At 37.8% G+C, this 18,620-nt stretch overlaps 1 protein-coding gene across 12 annotated transcripts; it reads left to right on the top strand.

The window, feature by feature from the left end:
* Positions 1–380: 380 nt before the first annotated feature.
* On the top strand, positions 381–17,991 carry LOC106650127. Of its 12 annotated transcripts, none has more exons than XM_014367959.2 (21): positions 381–406; positions 1,936–1,991; positions 2,067–3,326; positions 3,526–4,086; positions 4,155–4,949; positions 5,164–5,503; positions 5,846–6,322; positions 6,391–6,619; positions 6,972–7,382; positions 7,453–7,550; positions 7,627–7,825; positions 8,280–8,540; positions 8,610–8,748; positions 8,836–9,279; positions 9,349–10,440; positions 11,060–11,170; positions 12,419–12,697; positions 13,045–13,480; positions 13,569–13,648; positions 14,789–14,875; positions 15,382–17,991. In XM_014367959.2, the coding sequence occupies exons 2-21, from the start codon at positions 1,986–1,988 to the stop codon at positions 15,463–15,465; spliced, it is 7,389 nt and encodes a 2,462-aa protein (XP_014223445.1). In that variant the 5' UTR covers positions 381–406; positions 1,936–1,985; the 3' UTR covers positions 15,466–17,991. The 12 variants fall into 12 exon arrangements, with proteins under 12 accessions (XP_014223445.1, XP_023319176.1, XP_023319181.1 ...); XM_023463408.1 differs by lacking the exon at positions 381–406 and adding an exon at positions 605–716; XM_023463413.1 differs by lacking the exon at positions 381–406 and adding an exon at positions 730–1,249 and having other exon boundaries at positions 3,781–4,086.
* The last annotated feature ends 629 nt before the right edge of the window (positions 17,992–18,620 follow it).

Here is an 18,620-nt window from a genome sequence, read left to right as displayed (position 1 = left end):
CTAAAATATTCAATCGAAAGCTTTGTACCAATTAAAATATTAAGATAAAGCCTGTTGATTGATGGTAATGAAGCAAAACATAACTACATGCATTATCTCAAAGTAGTATGCGCATCATTAAAATTCATTAAATTCAATCTGTAATTCCCAAAAAGCCATCTGTCAAAAATGTGTATTACTGGGTGAAATCTCATCGTGTCGAGATACATATCGAAACGCCCGCGCTCAGTCCGAACTCCGAACTCCGACAGTAAGTCAGTCTCCTCAGTTTATATATCCGCGGCCGGTTTCAGCGCCGTTTGCACGAGAAACGGACAAGTTTTGCGAGCATTCGAAACCACGTCTACATTGCTACGCTGCGGGGCGGCCGCGCTGACGTGAATCGCCTACGTTTTATCCTATATAGGTGTGTTATTATTATATGTACGCAAAAGTGTATTGGTGATAAGCCGAGCGAGCGCAACTAGATAACCAGTCGCGGCGGTTTAGCAGCTTGCGACACTACTTTTACTGGCTGTCACATCGAGTATATTTATTCTATATATAAAATTCGAGTGCGCCTAGTGGCATGCCTCGCGGGTACGCAGACACGTAACGTACTATCTAGAATATAGGTAGCACAGCAGCAGTCACTCCTGAAGGCTCCCCTTCTCTTGTTCGTATAATCGCGCGCGGCGTAATCTGTGGCACAATATTGTATTCACCTATAGACGTGTGTATGTGCCAATATTGTACAGTGTCTGTCTCTGTGCCTATACTGTGTTGCATGTGTGTATGTGGGTTTGTACGTGTGTGCGTCTGCATAATATAGCGTGTGTGCAATGTCCGACTGTATGCCAACTTCTTGAAGAACGTATAGCCGTGTGCGTCGGCCCGACTGTCTTTACATAGCATACATATCGACTCCGCGATTCGCACACTTGCGCGCGTGCAGCTCTCGCTCGGTCGCGCGAGATCTCCCGCACCACCGCAACATATTGTATAGATAATAATTAGAGTCGAGACAGCGAGAAACGAGTATCAGCGATTTCCCGACTGTGTGCGTGTAATCGCGAGCGATCGTCGTCGTTGCACAGGCTGCAAGCAAATTATTTTCTCGCTCTCTCTCTATCTCTCTCGAGTGAGTGCGGGTGGATACGTGTGTGTGTGTATGCAGCAGCAGCAGCATACACGAATAAAGGTGCAAAAGTGCATTACTATATGATATGATCCAAGGAAAAGCGGCGCCGAAGAACGTTCGAAGCTGAGAGTGAGTGCAATTGGATGCCTAGCAGCAGCCTTTTTTTTTAACGCGACGATAGTAATAGTGGCTTGCGTGTACGACACATCGAGAGTGCGTGTGGCAATGTTCCCCCTTTCCATGCTCTCGCGCGATATGTTACAACCCGCGAGTACATTTGTCCGTGCTGCGTTCACAGCTGGCACACTTTGACCGCCGAGAAACTGCATTCGATGTTGTTTTTTTGTTGATTTTTTCACGCGGAGATTTCGGACAACGCAGCTCGAGTGCATCTTTTCCATGTCGATCCTCGATCGACTCCGAAATTGAATGACCAATAGATAGCAGAGTTCGACCGTCGCGCGTGAAATATCTCCGCTCTCTTTCTCGCTGTGTATACATATGTGGGTGTGCGTATACGCCAAACACACATATACGCATGAAGCAAAGCAAATCATTGTGAAAGCTGCACTGTCACTTTTTTATGCATTTCGCATTGGTAATAAATGTTTCGAGCAACGACGCGTGTTTTCCGTTTTCTTACCGAATAATTAATTAATCGATGCATTGTGCCATGATCTCGGCAACGAAGAAAATAGAAAAACATTGACGTACCCCGCTTTCTGCTTTGACTTATTTATCGCTTATCTAAACAAACGTATGTTGGCTTTATTTTGCGTATTGTAGTATTCATACAATCACTGCTTTCTTTGCAGGTTTATCATCGAGACGTCTCTCTTCGTGATATTACTATTTTTATATTATTATGGATGTGAGTATTAAATTATTTTTTTCAAGAAATGGCTTTTATGTGCAGTCTCAAAAATATGCATTTTTTTCTGTACAGAATCCCTACAGAGCACGTCCTACAAGAGCAAGAGTAGATGCCAATCAATCAGGATATGGAATACAGAATCAAAAGCCATGGAAAGCAGGTGCAGTGCCAAGACCTCCTAGTGTCAATGCTAATGTAGCTTATCAAACACCTCCAGCTCCTGCAGTAAATCAGAACAAGTCTGATGATGCCTGGAATTGGAATGTAGATAATGCTAATAATGCCAATAATGTTAATAATGGAGGTGATTCCTGGAATTGGAGTGTTGAACAAAATGATATGCAGCATCCGCAACAACCTCCGCAGCAGCAGGTGCACCATCAAACCAACCAACCTCCATTATCAAATCAGTATACTCCTTATTCCAATCAAAAGCCTCCTATTCCACCAACAAATCAAGATAGCTATTATAAAAATGTAAATGGAAATAATAGACCAGTTGTAAATTATGGTCAACAAGCTACTTCTGGTAGAGAAACTTCAAGAGCAGGAATTCCACCACCAGTCAGAGATCCAATGCTGAAACAAAATGATTCTTACCCTCAATACAGCAATCATACCCAGAATCATCAGTTTACTTCGCCTCCTAGACCAAATTCTAATTCATCTTTTTCTGCGGATCAATGGTCAAATGAACAGCAGCATAGTCAAAGTTTGCCATATGCATTACCAAATCAAGTACCCAACCAAAAACTACAACAAGTTCATCAAAAGCCTACACCAGTTATTCCACCTGTAAATAATTTTAATTGGGAACAACAGCAATCTCCACAACAGTATCAGCCACAGCAGCAACAACCACTGCAACAACAATCTCAGCAGCAACAACCACTGCAACAACAATCTCAGCTGCATCAGCCATTGCAAGAACAAATGATACAACATCATTCAATGCATCAACAACCACAACAGCCCTCAACAATTCAGCAACAACCACTGCAAAATCAGCCCCTGCAACAACCGCATCAACAAACAATGATTCCACAAATACCATTACAAAACCAATCAGTGCAACAACCACCTAATCAGAAACAAGTTCATCAGCCACCACCCGTTCAGCAGAAGCCGATTCAGCAATACCCTTTGATGCAGCAACATGCCGTTCAGCAACAATCCCAACAACAACAAACTCCTCCTCCGAAACAGGAGCAACAGAGTATTCCTGCACATAATTGGCAAAGTAATGTTGAGTCAAATTCAAAAAATTATTGGCAAGAACCTCACAGTTCTACAAACCAGGATCATTATCCGGATACTACATGGCCCCAACAGGTAAATTGATGCACAAGTCAATTTATTATTTGAAAATCTTGATAATTTATTTAAAAATTTTATGTGAATTATTGCTTTTTAATATTAATGTTTTGATAATCCTACTTTTTTAATCAATCAACTTTTGAGCTTTTCTTCATTCAAATTATTTTGAATTTTTTGCTCATTTTTTTCTAAAAATTATTCATTGTGCTTTTAGAATCAACAAACAATGCATCAATCTCAACAGAGCAAACCAAGTCTTGTAAACAGCTTTTCATCAACTACTAATGCAGTTAATACAGAACAACCAAATTTTTATAATTCGCTTGAAGCTAATTACCAAGAAAATGCTTCATCTGCTAGAAATTGGTTGCCTCCAAATCCTTTAATGTCCAATCAATGGTCCAAAAGCAGTTCTGAGAATGTTTTACCAAGACAACAGTCTTTACCATCTAATAATTCCTGGTCTCAGTCTGATGATTTAGGTTCATCAACACAATGGCAGCCAGGAGCTTCTTCTAATATCTCTAATACTCAGTGGAGGCAGTCCAAATTGCAACCTGGTGGATCGTTAGAAGAATCATCTCTTTCCGAGAATCATAAAAGTGAATGGCAACAAATTCATGCTTTGCCCTCACATTTTAATTCGTCTACCACTTCAACAACTTCAGGTTCAATGGCTAATATGTCCAGTAGTACTGAACAATTGGAAGATAGAAAAAGATCATTAACGCCTACTACTAGTTCTACATCATTAAATGATCTTCAATCTCAAATGGTTTGTAGAATAAGTTGTTATAAAAAATATTTAACTGCAAAAATAATACATTTATCCAATATTTTCAGATTACTAGTAACAATCAAATTAGCGCAGATAATAGCATATCTGCTAATACAGAGAGTCATTCATCTCAAAATAACATGGATCTTGATTGGAATGTTGATGTTGATTGGAATCCAATTAATGATGTAGCTAACAGTGTCAGTAATCTGAATCTTAATCCTACTTATGATCAGAATGCAGAAATTACCTTAGTTAAAGAGAATACTGCAGAGCAGCCTAATGTAGATAATGATTGGAATATTAAATCTATAAAACAAGAGCCAGTTGAAAATGTTACACTAAACACCTCTGATGTTTTAAAACAAGAAGCATTTAGTACAGAAAGTACTGCAGTTATAAAATCTGGACCTTTTGATGTTTCTAAATCTAGTACCAGTAAGATAAGTGGAGACAATGCCAGCTCTGTAAATTATGACCAGTGGTATAACCAGATGGCAAATCCATCATCAAGTAATAATGCATTATTTGGTGTTGAGCGATCTCAACTACCCTCAAAACAGCAGCGGCAACCAGAACTACCACAACCATCACAACAAGCTGTTGAAAATTACGAAAACATTCATCAACCAATAGACTTTGTCAATTTGGAAGTTGTTACACCGGAAGTTCCGGAAAGAGATTTATATGGCTCGCGTGATTCAATTAACAAAGAAACATTGGACAATGATCAACAGCAAGTTCTACGTCAATCAAGTGCACCAAAAGAACCTGCAATTCGTGATTTTAGGCAGGAAGTCAGCAACATTGAAGTTCCTACTGTTCAACAGATCCAACAGGCTATACCAACTGAGCAGCAGGTGTGTTTAAACTTACTGTTACTTAGATATTCAGTAAAATTGAATTTTTTTGTTGGTCGTTTGCCAAAACTCTAATAATACTTTAGAGGACGTTGTATTTCCTCAAAATTGTTGCTCGATCAGTGTGAACGCCAGTGATGTGTTCAAAGTGTACATTCTGTTGTATATTGAAATTCGCAACAGTTTTCAAATGAAGTTTCATGTTCGTTTTCAGACTCCTGACAATTACGAGTTCGCTTCGAATGACCGGAACACTTTTCTGGAAACGGGTGAACTCACAGATCCTCACTCTCAAACTGAGCAGCCGAGAAATCCAGTACCGCCAAGTCAAGATGATGAAAATGACGAGGTGCCCAGTGACATTCCATTCCTACGCGAAGTGCCCGGTCAATCAGCCAGCGTCGATCAGCGTCGCAACGATCCTACTGGACAAGAGCAGTATGCCACTCAGGTCAGTGTTGTTCTCGGGCCTCGCGTGTCCGATCCACGTAGGAATGAACCTTCTGGACAGGATCAGCAAACTCATGGACCGCCCTTACGCCCAAGTTTGCATGGTAAGTAATCGTTTCCATACATTATGACATGAGACATTGAATGTGTCTCGTGAATTTCATTTTTTTCATATGGAATTATCAAACAATAATTCAAATGATAATTATAGTAGCGCAAACTTCATTTATGTTCGCCAAGTTTTTCTTATCTGCACTTTTGAAGCTTTTGTATACAACGTTTATCATACGTCGTACTGTGCGATGAATTTTATTGACGGTTTTTATCATTAGCAAGTTGATAAATTATACATTTAGAATATTTCCATTATACACTGTTTTTTTTTCATATAAACGTCTTAAAATGAAATAGACTTATAAAATTAATTTATTTTTATTCGGTTTTAGCTGATCGGTCATCGGATAGACGCGATGTACCACCTGGTCAAGAGCGCTCAGTGCCCAACATCGTTCAACAAACACAAGCATCCGCCCCAGTTCAGCATCAACGAAGCAGCAGCAGTAGTGAATTGGACAATGTGAGCCTCAGCGAACGCCGCAACGATCCTTCAGGTCGAGAATGTTCCTTACCACCAGTTCCGCCACCCACTCAGTCGCGGAACGAGCCATCGGGCGAGGAACAGCAACAGCGTTTCACTGGTGCCACTGTAAATCAGCTCGAACCTAGAGAAATTCCAGGTCGAGGTAACAACGAGCCCGATGAGTCGATCGTACCGACGAACGATGCAGTAGCTACTAGACAAGTGCCCGGTGGATCGTCGCCTCAGGATTCCGTGCAGATGATGACAATGCCGGATGACAGGAGTCAAGCCGCTGGTGCAGCAAGAGTTGTTACGGGTTCGCAGCAGACAGGCGGTGCTCCTTGTAAGTCACGAACAAAGATAATAATTTTTCAACTCGAGTTATCCTAATTGAAATACTTGTATTTTTAGCGTCGACCGTGGTGCAAGATTTGTCAAGCGATAACAGAAGCAAACGCGAAGAAGCTGTTGGTGCTTCGATCGGTGAGCGACAAACAGTCCCGCCGAATCGACGCGATTCTTATGAAGACGGTGACGACGAAGGCTCTGGCAATAGCAGGGACGAAAGTCGAGATAGGCGCAGAGAAAGTAGTCCAAAGCCAAGACACTCTCGGTATGATTACAATCGAAAGCCTGCATAGTAAGTCTGCAATAATGTTCTACAAACATGTATAATGCTATCATTATTGCCTGTCCAATAATCGTAGACGTTTCTTACTTTCCATAATACTATAGTTGATAACTGTTGAGTAGTGCTCTCTTAAATGTAGATCTATTGAATGAGCTTTAACATTTCAATATTATTTTCATTCAAATTTATTTATGGTTACTAAGGAGGTATACAACAATGAAATTTGGAAAAATTATTGGCAAAAAGCATGCATTACACATTTATTTCATTACTGTAGATAATTTACTCTGCTTTTCTGTTTTGTAAACATTGGTTTTAATTTATATCATCTTTTACAAAAAAATTTGATTAACATTTTCAGCTACGACCGGGATCGAGATTTTGAGGACGATTACTACTATGATCGCCGTCGTCCAGCAGAATACGATCGTCAATATGGTTCTCGAGAAGATCTGGACCGTCGCGATACATCCTTCCGTGACGAGGACGATCGTCGTGATCGTACAGCGCATCCACGAGACGATCTAGATCGTCGCAATCGCATGAAAGACGACATGGACGAATCTAGGCGCAGACCAGATGATCGTAACGGTAGAAGGGATCGATCGAACGGTGATCCGAGACGCATGGATTACGATTCAAGATATCCTGCGAGAGACCGAGATTACATGGATAGAGATAGGAGGAGGGGTAGAAGGTATCCTGAATATGATCCAAGAGATCCGAGAGAGAACTACAGAAGAGACTACTACGAGGATGCATATGGAAGAAAGTAAGTCATTTTCAATTCAAGTCAACAGGATCTAAAAGGAGTTTTTAAAATCGTTTTTATAAAATTTTAGTAGTTCGAGACCGTCGAGCAGATCGTCTTACAACGACAGAGATCGAGATTACTACAGTATGCGCCCAAGAGACCCATACTCCAATTATGGTTACAGTGGTAAGAATTATCATCAAATAAGTCACTCGAATTTTTTAATCACTTTTAAAATTAATTATTATCTAAAATAATTTAGGCTACGAGTACGGTTCAACCAATTACAATCGTGATTATTATGCTTATTGGGAAAATATGCGGAGAACGGATCCTGCTGCCTACGCTGAATGGTATCATAAATATTATCAACATCAACAACAGGTACAACGAGGTGTTAGCACAACGTTTACTGAAGATCGAGCCAGTGTACATTCCGGTCGCAGTTCTTGCGATGAAAGGTAGAGATTGTTTTTATTTTCAAACTAAATGAATTATTCCAAAATTTCCGCACCATTTGATTTTAATGAACAAAATACTTTTTGCTAACGCAACCATGTGTTGTTAAATTGCACATCCTTGTTATATATTGCATGTCAGATCCTTCGCTTACCCGAATGTATATCTGCGGCCGTCGAATAATGCCGCATCCATATCTTCTTATTTCAACTATGGATGGTCAAGAAGTCCCTCGCGAAGACGAAATTTATTTGGTCGAAGTAATTCAACTAGGTGTGACTTGAAAAAAAAAACAAGTAGAAATGCCAGTCGAATTAGAATAACATGCTTCTTTTATTGCGAAATATTCAAATGCTTAATCTTACATTATCGATATATATAGTTTTTAAATTTTTTGTAAAACATGAAAAACGTTAAATTATCACGTTTTTATTAATTTCATAAATTTTTGTGCAGAAATTCCAGTGACAAACGGATTCTGACTGATGTGTCAATGATGGAGGATCAAGTAACAACTGTATCTTCAAGGTTAACTCCAACTAAGTTCGCCTCGGCTCACGCTAAAGGTACTTTTACTATTGGATCCTTATTGCACATGCCTGCTAGTTATCCAACTGAAGGAGAAAGAGCAAGGATTGATTTCCTGCCAATGGAGAATATTTTATCACATGATCCAACATTCCGAGAACTTCGTTCTTATCCAGGACCACTGATGAAGTAAATAAATGTTTTCAAACTTCTTTCGCATTTATTTTCCTATATTTAATGGACTTTTTGTTTTTTTAGGGGCATAACTCATAAAAAGACTATTATTGAATACTGTGAAAAGAAGATCAAAGAAGCCTCTACAAATGAAGACGTTTTCGAAGTATCATCTTACGTATTGTTGTATGAGTTGATGATTTTGTTGATTCAGCAAAACGGGGTAAGAATTCAATTATTCAATTAATAAATGAAAAATGTTGGAATTTTAGAAAATTTGTCATTATTTAAAATTTAATCAATTTTGTAGAATGTTGTTGGAGTGGACATTGCGACACTTTTATTGAAAAACAAAGATGCTTATCCTTATGAAGCAAACAGTCATCAAAGAGACAGGAAACGTAGAGATTCCACCGTGTCTCAGCCATCCGAGGCTTCTGGAGGTGATAAAGGTGTGAATAATGACAATGCTGTGTTTAACCAAAGTGAAATTGAAGAACCCGTCAAGCCTACAAAAACGATCCAACAGTTGACGGACGAGTTCAGAAATTATTTACTTTATGGTTTAGTTCAAGAAGCTCTTGAATTTGCGATGGTTGAAGGTTTATGGGGACACGCTCTTTTCTTGGCTAGCAAATTAGATAAACGTACGCACGCGTCAGTTATGACACGATTTGCTAACAGTTTGCCTCCACAAGATTCGTTGCAGACACTTTATCAATTACATTCCGGACGCATTCCTGCCAATGTCACTGTGAGTAAAATGTTTAATCAATTTGTTATAATGTTATAATTTGTTTTACAAATGCATTTTTTATTACAGAATGTTGTTGATTCGCGTGGAGAGGATTGGCGACCTCATTTGGCTATGATAATCTCTAATACTTCATCAAATCCAGATATAAATCGAAGGTCAATTGTTACTTTAGGTGATACTTTAGCATCAAGAGGCGATATTCATGCCGCTCACTTCTGTTACATTCTCACTCAAGCCGATTTCGGCTCTTACGGATCGAGTAATAGCTCTAAACTCGTTTTGATCGGTGCTAATCACCAAAAACCTTATTCCGAGTTCATGAGTACCGATGCCATTATGCTGACAGAAATCTACGAGTACGCCCGGAAACTCAGCGAGCCATCATTTTGTTTGGCTGAGCTTCAAAGCTTTAAATTTGACATGGTCATTAAGATGGTTGATTACGGACTCATCGAAAAAGCTTTACTTTACATTGAACAAATAGCAACTAACATAGCTGCCAACCCGGAAAAGTACAAGCAGCCATTTATAAATAAAGTGTATGTTCTTGGCGATCGCCTCAAATATTACGATCCAGTTTGCAAAGATTCTGATGAAGATGCTGCCAATCTGCCTTGGCTCATTAATCTTACCGAAATTGTGGGCAAGTTTGAGAAGGGCGAGATACAGGAGGTTGCTGCTAACGCCACAATAGCCGAATCGAATCTTGAATCTAATGACAACGCCCAACATCAGCAACAACAACAACAACAACAGCAGCAGCAGCAGCAGTCGTGGAATAATTACGGTATAGATGGCAATCCACCATCGCTAATGTCAGTTCCAGAAGTTGACACAAGCGTAGCTTGGCCAACAAAACCTGTCAATGATGGTTATGGTTTGGATAATCAGTACAAACCTGTAAATGATAACCAACCGCAACAGTACCAATCTTATCAACAAGATTATTGGGCCAGCCAGCAGCAGCAGCAGCAACAACACCAACAACAACAACAACAACAACAACAACAACAACAGCAGCAACAACAACAACCTCAACAACAGCCAAATTATGATCAGCAAGATTATGGATCTTACCAGCAAAATGATTGGCAAAACCAATACGGCGCTGAGAAGCAAACTGAACAAGTTGACGCTCAAAACAAGTGGGGCTACGAGGTTGGTTTATTATTTCTATTTTATATAGTTTAAGTTGCTTTTTTTTACTAAAAATAACGCGTTTTGCTTAAGGATGAAGGAAAGTCAAATTATGTCTGTAGTGTGATGAAATTTTAATTTTTAAGAAAACTTCAAAAGCAATTGCAAATCAGATTCGTGTATATTTTTTGAATGAAAAATTTGCTTATGAAGTGTTTGAGCAACTCGTCGAAGCATATTATAAACATTCGTAAGAGCTGATGATTTGCTCAAAATTTTGATAATTAACCCTGCACAAAAGTATTAGTAAGGAGGGGATTTGGAATATAACGAATGTAATTCAAACAGAAAATACTAATTTTAATTTTTAATATTCATAAAAAATGATGGATTAAAAATTGAACTAGAATTGCTATAGTTTGTGCACAGTGTTGATCGAAACACAAAAATATTAAACCCACTTAAAGGTATTCCGATTCCTCCTCGCTAACAATATAAAAATTCACCTCACAAAAGTCAAGAAAAAGAAAAACTAACATTTGTCCATCTCACCTGTTCTCTTTAACGCTCGCAATTACCCCACATCATCCTTGCATCATACTGGGTCGAAATCGCAAAACGTTTTCACCCTCCATTGAAGAAGGATAAAGCTGCTACGGAACAGCAGCAAGCCAGTGAGGCTAAAACAGCGACGACAGCATCAATTATGACTGCGTCAAGTAATCAACCTAGTCCAGCGAAGAAAAGCGAAGTAAGTAACAGTAGTCCCGCTTGCAACTTAGTTAACACTCCCAAATTGATGCTGAGACAGCGCCGACGACCTGGAGTAAACCAGGACGTCAATGTCACGTTCAAAGCGCCGCCGCCGTTGGCACAGCGTCTCCAAAAGTACCCGAAAACCAGCGCAGCTTATCCCAGACTATCAACTAATAATGCAAAAAAACCAAATCACTCGGACGATTCTGACCAAGATGTCAAGTCGGAGGTCAAAAAATCACCGAAAATCACCACCGACTTAGACATTCAGTTTCAGCGCATGAAATTAGAAAATCTCTCTCAAGTCGCCGAAGTCAAAACTGCAGTGAAGAAAAAAATAGACAGTGGACAATCGCTAAGGCAATATTGCAATTTTGACGAGAAGAAAGTCGTTAAAGTTGCTCCTCACATAAGAAGAAAGGAAGTTATTTACGACACTGTCGATGCCTGGAGTAGACATAACGACGCTCTTCGACCAAGATACAGGCCACTTATATTTGGTGGCACATACCCGATCGATGCTCCTCTAAACAGTGTCAATCCAATGATCAAGGATGCCACTGACAGTGATAAAAAACTTGCAATCACAGCAACTCGTAGCATTTCCAAGACTTTTGACATTGATGCTCCGACTGGCTTAAAATGAAAAAAATCGACGAATTTACGTGTGCATGTGTAATTTTTTTACAAGGGAACATGGTGTTTTGTGCTTTATTTTAATTTTACAATGCAACAATGACCACGACACAAATCACATTTGACGTTCAATCTCAAATGAAATGACCAATGCTTCTATGTATTTACTATAATGCTTTTATTACTTGTGATAGTACTGCGTCTATTAGATATGTCAATTTTATCTACTTAAGATGATGCCAAAATTTATTAATCAACTGTACAAAAATCATGTTGTTGATTTATCGACGTGCAATTATGAATTATTAAGTTATCTATCTATACTTGCTTAAATATAATAAATTGTATATTACCTCTGCTTACATTGAAAAGTTGTTGACTTTTTTGCTGCACAAATTGTAGTGTATATTCAAATAACGTACCTTATAAAAAAAAAAAAAAAAAAAAAACTGAAAACAAGCGCAAGCAAAGTGTATTCTCGATGTCTGTCTCTTAGTTTTAAGATTTCATTGTGTCTAAAAATCTTTTAGCAGAGGGACGAGTTAGCATCGAGGACAGACTTTGCCAGAACAAATTTGCGATAATCAATTTTTCTTTTCCTTTCCAGCCTCAGCAACAGCATCAACAACTACGCCCCCCAAGCATTTCGATGGGACCCAGTTCTGGTAGTAAACAATACGATCCGTTGGAAGAATTGGACCAAATGGAATCGCCCAAGCATGGAAAGTCAACGACCGGACAAGCGGATGCGAAAAAACAACAAGATAAGCAAGCTGATAAAAACAAGGCCAATAACAGTGGAAGCTCTTGGTTCGGTGGATTGTTCAGTAAACTGGCACCTAAACCGAAAAATCAAATGATTCTGCCCGATGACAGCAATCCGACGGTGAGTTTGATGTCTGTGATTATTTTTTTTTTTTTTAACTTGAGTTTGTGAATATTCCGAACACTTCATCATGCATATGATTAAGCAGGGATACCTTTGGTAATTCGTACGTTAATGCAAAGTGGAGAAACGAAGCGCTACACGAATAATGTAACGAAAAACTTTGATTCATTTAATGATTTTCGTGTCTCTAACATGAGTGCTAACATTGTTTAAATTTTTGACATTCATTGACTGAGTTTTTTTATCAGAGTCTGATTTTCGGATCATTTTGTGCGTTTCATTGGTGACTTTTTAATCTGAACAATTTCAAATTTATACGAATCTTTTTCTTTACCTGTAAACAGATCGTATGGGATCCAGTTTTGAAAAAATGGACTAACACAGAGGAGGGTGAAAGCGAAGGTGCAAGTTCTCTACCACCTCCGCCAAAGATGTCGGAACTTCCTGGCTTTAAGCCAGCTTCGAATCCTTTGAGCCCGGCTCCATCGAGCGGACCGTCTTCGCTACCGCCCACCGGCACGCCTGGACTGGCATCGATACCGCCTGCTGCGACTTCATCTCCAGGAATATCTAGTCCCTCGTCCAACGCAGATGATATTATGAACAGTACGAGAGTCATTTCTGGCGGTGGTAATATTTACAAGATGGCGCGCGGGCGCAACATGCGAGCCAATTACGTCGACGTGATGAATCCTAACAAATCGTCGGCGACTTTGGCCTCCTCGACTCCAGCTGGATCACCTGCTGCACCCACACCGCAACTTTTTATACCTTTAGCTGGTAAGTTGATAGTTTTTCGATAATTATTTCCTAAAAAACGTTGTGTTATTATATTGGCTGGTCTCAATGACAATTTTTTTTATTTCAGTAAACGATCCTAATGCACCTGTAGATTTTTTAAGCCCATCGACGGCTCCAGCTCAACCTAACGATAATGCACAGCCTTCGGTAAGTTGATGATTTTTTCTGCCAGATATTCTCAAAAACAGTTTCTTTTGAAGTAATTTAACATGTAATTATTTTTGTTATTTGTCAATTATTTGTTATGATTATTATTCATTTATTTTTCCGTTTTGTCTGTGCTGTTTTACATTATTTTTTTGATAATTTATAAATTTCTGATTTTGTCTGACTGAAGTAGACGTTTTGAATTTTATTTTTCTTCAGCACGTCTACTTAACTGAACTTTCCCTTAGTTTTGTTTCCATGTATGTTTTCGTTATGGATATTTTTTTATTTTTCTTTCAATCACCTATGTTTCAATAGTACGCACAGTCAAATATGAATTGTGAGAATGTAAGATGTATTATATTCAAAAATCTCAGCATGGTAGAATAATAAAAATTTATTATGTTAAATGTTTAGTAGATTTTAAATTATATTTTGTCTCATCAACAATGTATTAATGTAGATATTATTAAACAATGGTAAAAAAGATACTCGACTAATTAAATCACTTTTCTTGTCTATGATGACTTTTAAAAATGATCCATACATTTTTAAATCATAAACTTTCGTTCCATGTCTAACTGCCAGCAGTTTGGGAAGCAGAACGATCTAGCCAAATAACAATTATTATCAACAGTAAGGACGACCAACAATATTTTCATAATTCGGAGACTGTAGATAACGATTCTTCTGAGTATACTGAATATTGATTTGCATTTGCCTATTTACAATTATTATCATTATCAATAGTCTCTCGAGCATCAGTTTTTCAACCACGTTTTCATTCGAAACTCGCTTCTTTTAATTTGCATGTTGATTTTTCAAACATTTTTTTTAAACATTGTTGTTATTTGCGCTAGTTTTGATCTTTTTTTTCACCCGATAAATATTTCTGAAATGAGCTTTCCATCTGGTTTGGGACTTTGTTTTGAACATTCCCCACTGTGTGTTAATAATCCGTGCACGTGATGATCTAAACAAAAATAGCTAACGCATCTATAATTCCAATTCCATTAATCGTTGAGCTATTAACTCTCATTATTGCTGTCATATATTAAAATATTATCAAACGAAACACAAACAATTTGAGACGATACTTTAATTACCAAAAACGCACTATTTCACGAAACACAATGACAGCTCTCGCGTTGGAGCTCGGCCAGTTCGCTGTCACGTGAGGTGCAGAGTTACACGATGAGGGATTCGCGACACCTACAGCGGGAAAAGGTAAAATTCTCATCACTTCTGTAACTGCTCTAAAACCAAAGTACCTAATGGCGTCCGCTGCAATCGGCGAGCGATTGGTATTCATAGCCAATTTTTATACTAAAATATTTATGAGACTGCGAAAAAAAACAATGCTGAATTGTATTTGTTGCAAAACTAGGGGAAAGCTTACCGTGACAATTTTTTGAATAGTATTTTTTCGTTGCTAAATTTTTTAATTCAATGCTACATTTATTTCGCATTCTTTAAATTGATTGTGAATGCCTCACGCATTTAATGTAAAATTTTTCCAGAATAAGTGCTTGAAGCATACACAACAATCGGCTTATTCTTAATTATATCATTGCAAACAGCACATAAATACATCATGATATATGACATATACTACAGATATATCAGTGACCAGATGAAATTTATACTCATAAATAAATCTTTTTCTCTTCTTTTCTCCTTCGACTTTTTCCTGCATCATCGAAATAAAAAAACAACTCCTCTCGTCTCTCTAGGGACCAATGATGTACAACCCCGAAAGTATGAAGGATCGATCACAGAAGACCCATCAAGTTCGCAGTCGCTATCCACCACGATAATAAACGAAGAGAGAACTAAACGCCAAGACACAGTGGGTATTTGATAATTGGGGTCTCGTGCAATGTGTACAAAAGAAAGAAGTTACGGCGACACACTGCCTTCTCTTTTTCGACGCTACTTTATTATGCGATGTACGCACATGTATATCGTAAACAGATTATTTTGTCGATATACATGTGCGTACATGAGTGTTTGTGTGTATGTGTGAATGTATGAGTGTGAATATAGAGTTTGTACATATATATATTGTTAACTCCAGTTTTTGTCTCCACTTTTTGAAGTAATTAACACTTTGTGCGTCAGACTTCGTAGATCGTAGTTTCGCATTTCTGATTGAACGATTTATTATTATATTTATAGTGCAATAATTGATAAAATTTTTTAGCAAAGAAATTTGAAAAAAACGTAGAAACATAGATCGATGTTGCAAGTGAAAGTCTGATTTTTTATAAAAGCAGTCTGCGCTGTGTAGATGGAAAATAGGTGACGAAAACTCAGTTCCTCGTTGAATTGCAATCACGTAGAATCGTTCTTTTGAACGCACCCAGAGTTTTCCGATTTTGACAATGCAAGAGCTCTTTATGATCCACTGATTTGTAACGATTGCTAAAACTAGAGAAATAAAACTTTTTTATAGTGCGCGTGTTGTATTGGACTTTTACATTTTGGCTAAGAGAGCGCGTGATATGTAGTTTTAGATGCATCATCTAATTGATATTACATCGATGAATACACCTTCCTCTTAATAAAAATAGGCAATTTTGAGAATTGCAAATTTTAAAAGTTTATAGGAAATAAAAAAAAAGTTAGCGATAATTAGGTATGTACAATTAATAACAGTCGAGTCTGCTCATTTTGTCGATATGATAAAGCATTCAAAAGACGCAAGTGCTGATGTAATGCATGTTGCGAGTCGTTGAAACAATACGTCGTTTTAAACGCACATGTTTCATTCAAACAATTGTAAAGAAATATGATGTTTTTACTGATAATGGTTACAGGGAGGAAAAGTAAAAGTATATATATTTAGATAGTTATTATTTTCTATTCAATTCACTTTCTAATAGTTAATTAAGAAAATGGATTTAATTATCTATCCATTTAAAAAACTGTTATATTTCCATATACTATATAATTATTTTTTATTAACTAGTTCTGTAATTAAGTTTTTTTGTCATTTATCTTTCGACTTATTTCTATATACTGTAAATGCTCGAATGAGAAGTGGAGAAAAGTGGAGGATATAGTTCATGTTATGTATATTATCAGAAAAGAGATATATAAGCTTAAAATTGAATCATTATTGATGATTATGACGAACTTTGCTCATTGTAATTATCAACAATATCATCAGTTATCGATACAAACAATCGCGTATTGAGAATATATACACAAATTAACAGCATGATGGTCTACATATATATACAGATATATAATATTGTACATACAAAATATATACGATAAATTCCCCTTTGCAATTGTCTCATTGGAGTATCATAGAGTTATATACATGAATAATATTACATTCAGAGCTACCCAACTTATTGGGCCGATTCTATTATGATAAAATTGAAAACGATTGTTAGTCGAGTTTGTTTCACTGCAAAACGAAAGTTTTGTTACTTACCTCTTTTATCATAAGTAAGGTTTATTTCAGTGAAATTTTATTAGAGCTTGACATTCGCGTGTGTACATACGAAATAATATTTTGAATTAATTGTCTTGCATCACCGTTAGCTTTTCTTGTTTACCGTAGATTTAAATGTACCGATAAATTTGTCATGTATTGTGAAAAAGAAAATTTCTGTCTCCCGGTTTTTTTTGTCTCTATATGTTTCCGCGTCTTGTTTAACGTTGATACGACGAACTTTTTAAAAAGAATGCCAAAAAAGCGTCTGACGAAACGATTTTTATTGACTTTGCTTTTCAATCGTTCGATCGACTATATAGCTATAAAATTCAATTTAATACGCCGGAATTATCGAAATCAGAATTCATTTAATATTATTAGTGTATGAACATGCTGATAGCGTGCGAGCTCCGTCCGTATATATAAACATCTATATATAAAGTCGACATACGAATGCAGAGAGAAAGAGAGAGAGCCAATTTGAGTACGCAGTGATAATAATTATTATGTTATTTATGATATGCGATGGATTTTCCGATATATACACATATATTATATGTACGCGCGAGTTAAAGTTGAATGCAAAGTATTATTAATAACAAAATCTTTATAATTAACAATTAAGTGTATACGTTCGTGTATGATATTACGGGAAATGGATGCGGTCCTATTTTCTTTTTCTTTTTTTTATTACTTTAATGTACTTTGGCTTGATATATACGCAATATACGTATCACGTTATTGAAATATTGTAAAAAACTAAATCCTGAAGCGTGTGTTGATAGAAAATGAGGGGTGCGACGGTGCTCTCTGTCGCACGCTTTACTTTTTAATTTATTCATTCTACGAATTGCTCGTGAATTATATTTATTATATTTGGCAGGTGGTTATGATTATTATATTATTATTTTTATGTTTATTTTTATTATTATCTTATTATTCATTATTATTATAATTATTCTTGTGTACCATTAATGAAATAAATGCTGAATTACACATGAAAAGCGCTGACTCGTGACTACGTTTTTTTCCTCTGCTTACCCAACTACTATATTTACAGCCACTTTTTTTACTACTGCCGTACTGTTACTGCTGCTCGTATACGCGCGGGGCAAGGATGATCGACGAACCACCTGTAAGCCTATACGCACACAGCTTCACTGAGACTCGAGGTACGTATAAGGTACAAGCACACTACGAAGCCAGGCGAGGAAGCCTCGGAGAGTCGTGGCGGTCGGTTGGGGGTGGCGGGAAGCGCTTGCGCGAATCGTAGCGATTGGCGCTTCGTTTTCAAAATATACATGGCACACACGAGCAGAGGAGGGAGGGAGGTAGCACAGGGAAAAAGCTCCGTGCGAAGCTACGTCGTCGTCGTCGTCGTCGTCGCTGCTCCTGCTGGCTGCGGATGGGATATCATGCTGCTGCTGCTCTATGTGTTTTGGACGCGCCACCGCCGCCGCCAGTTATAGCTTAGCTCGGCTACGCGGCAGACGGACGCGCTGCAGCACAGCTGTCGTCGTCGTC

This window comes from Trichogramma pretiosum, unplaced genomic scaffold (assembly GCF_000599845.2).
Source record: "Trichogramma pretiosum strain Unisexual culture from Peru unplaced genomic scaffold, Tpre_2.0 scaffold121, whole genome shotgun sequence".
Lineage (NCBI taxonomy): Eukaryota > Metazoa > Arthropoda > Insecta > Hymenoptera > Trichogrammatidae > Trichogramma > Trichogramma pretiosum.
The sequence above is the reverse complement of the archived record's forward strand: the minus strand, read 5'-3'. Positions and strand labels throughout refer to the sequence as shown.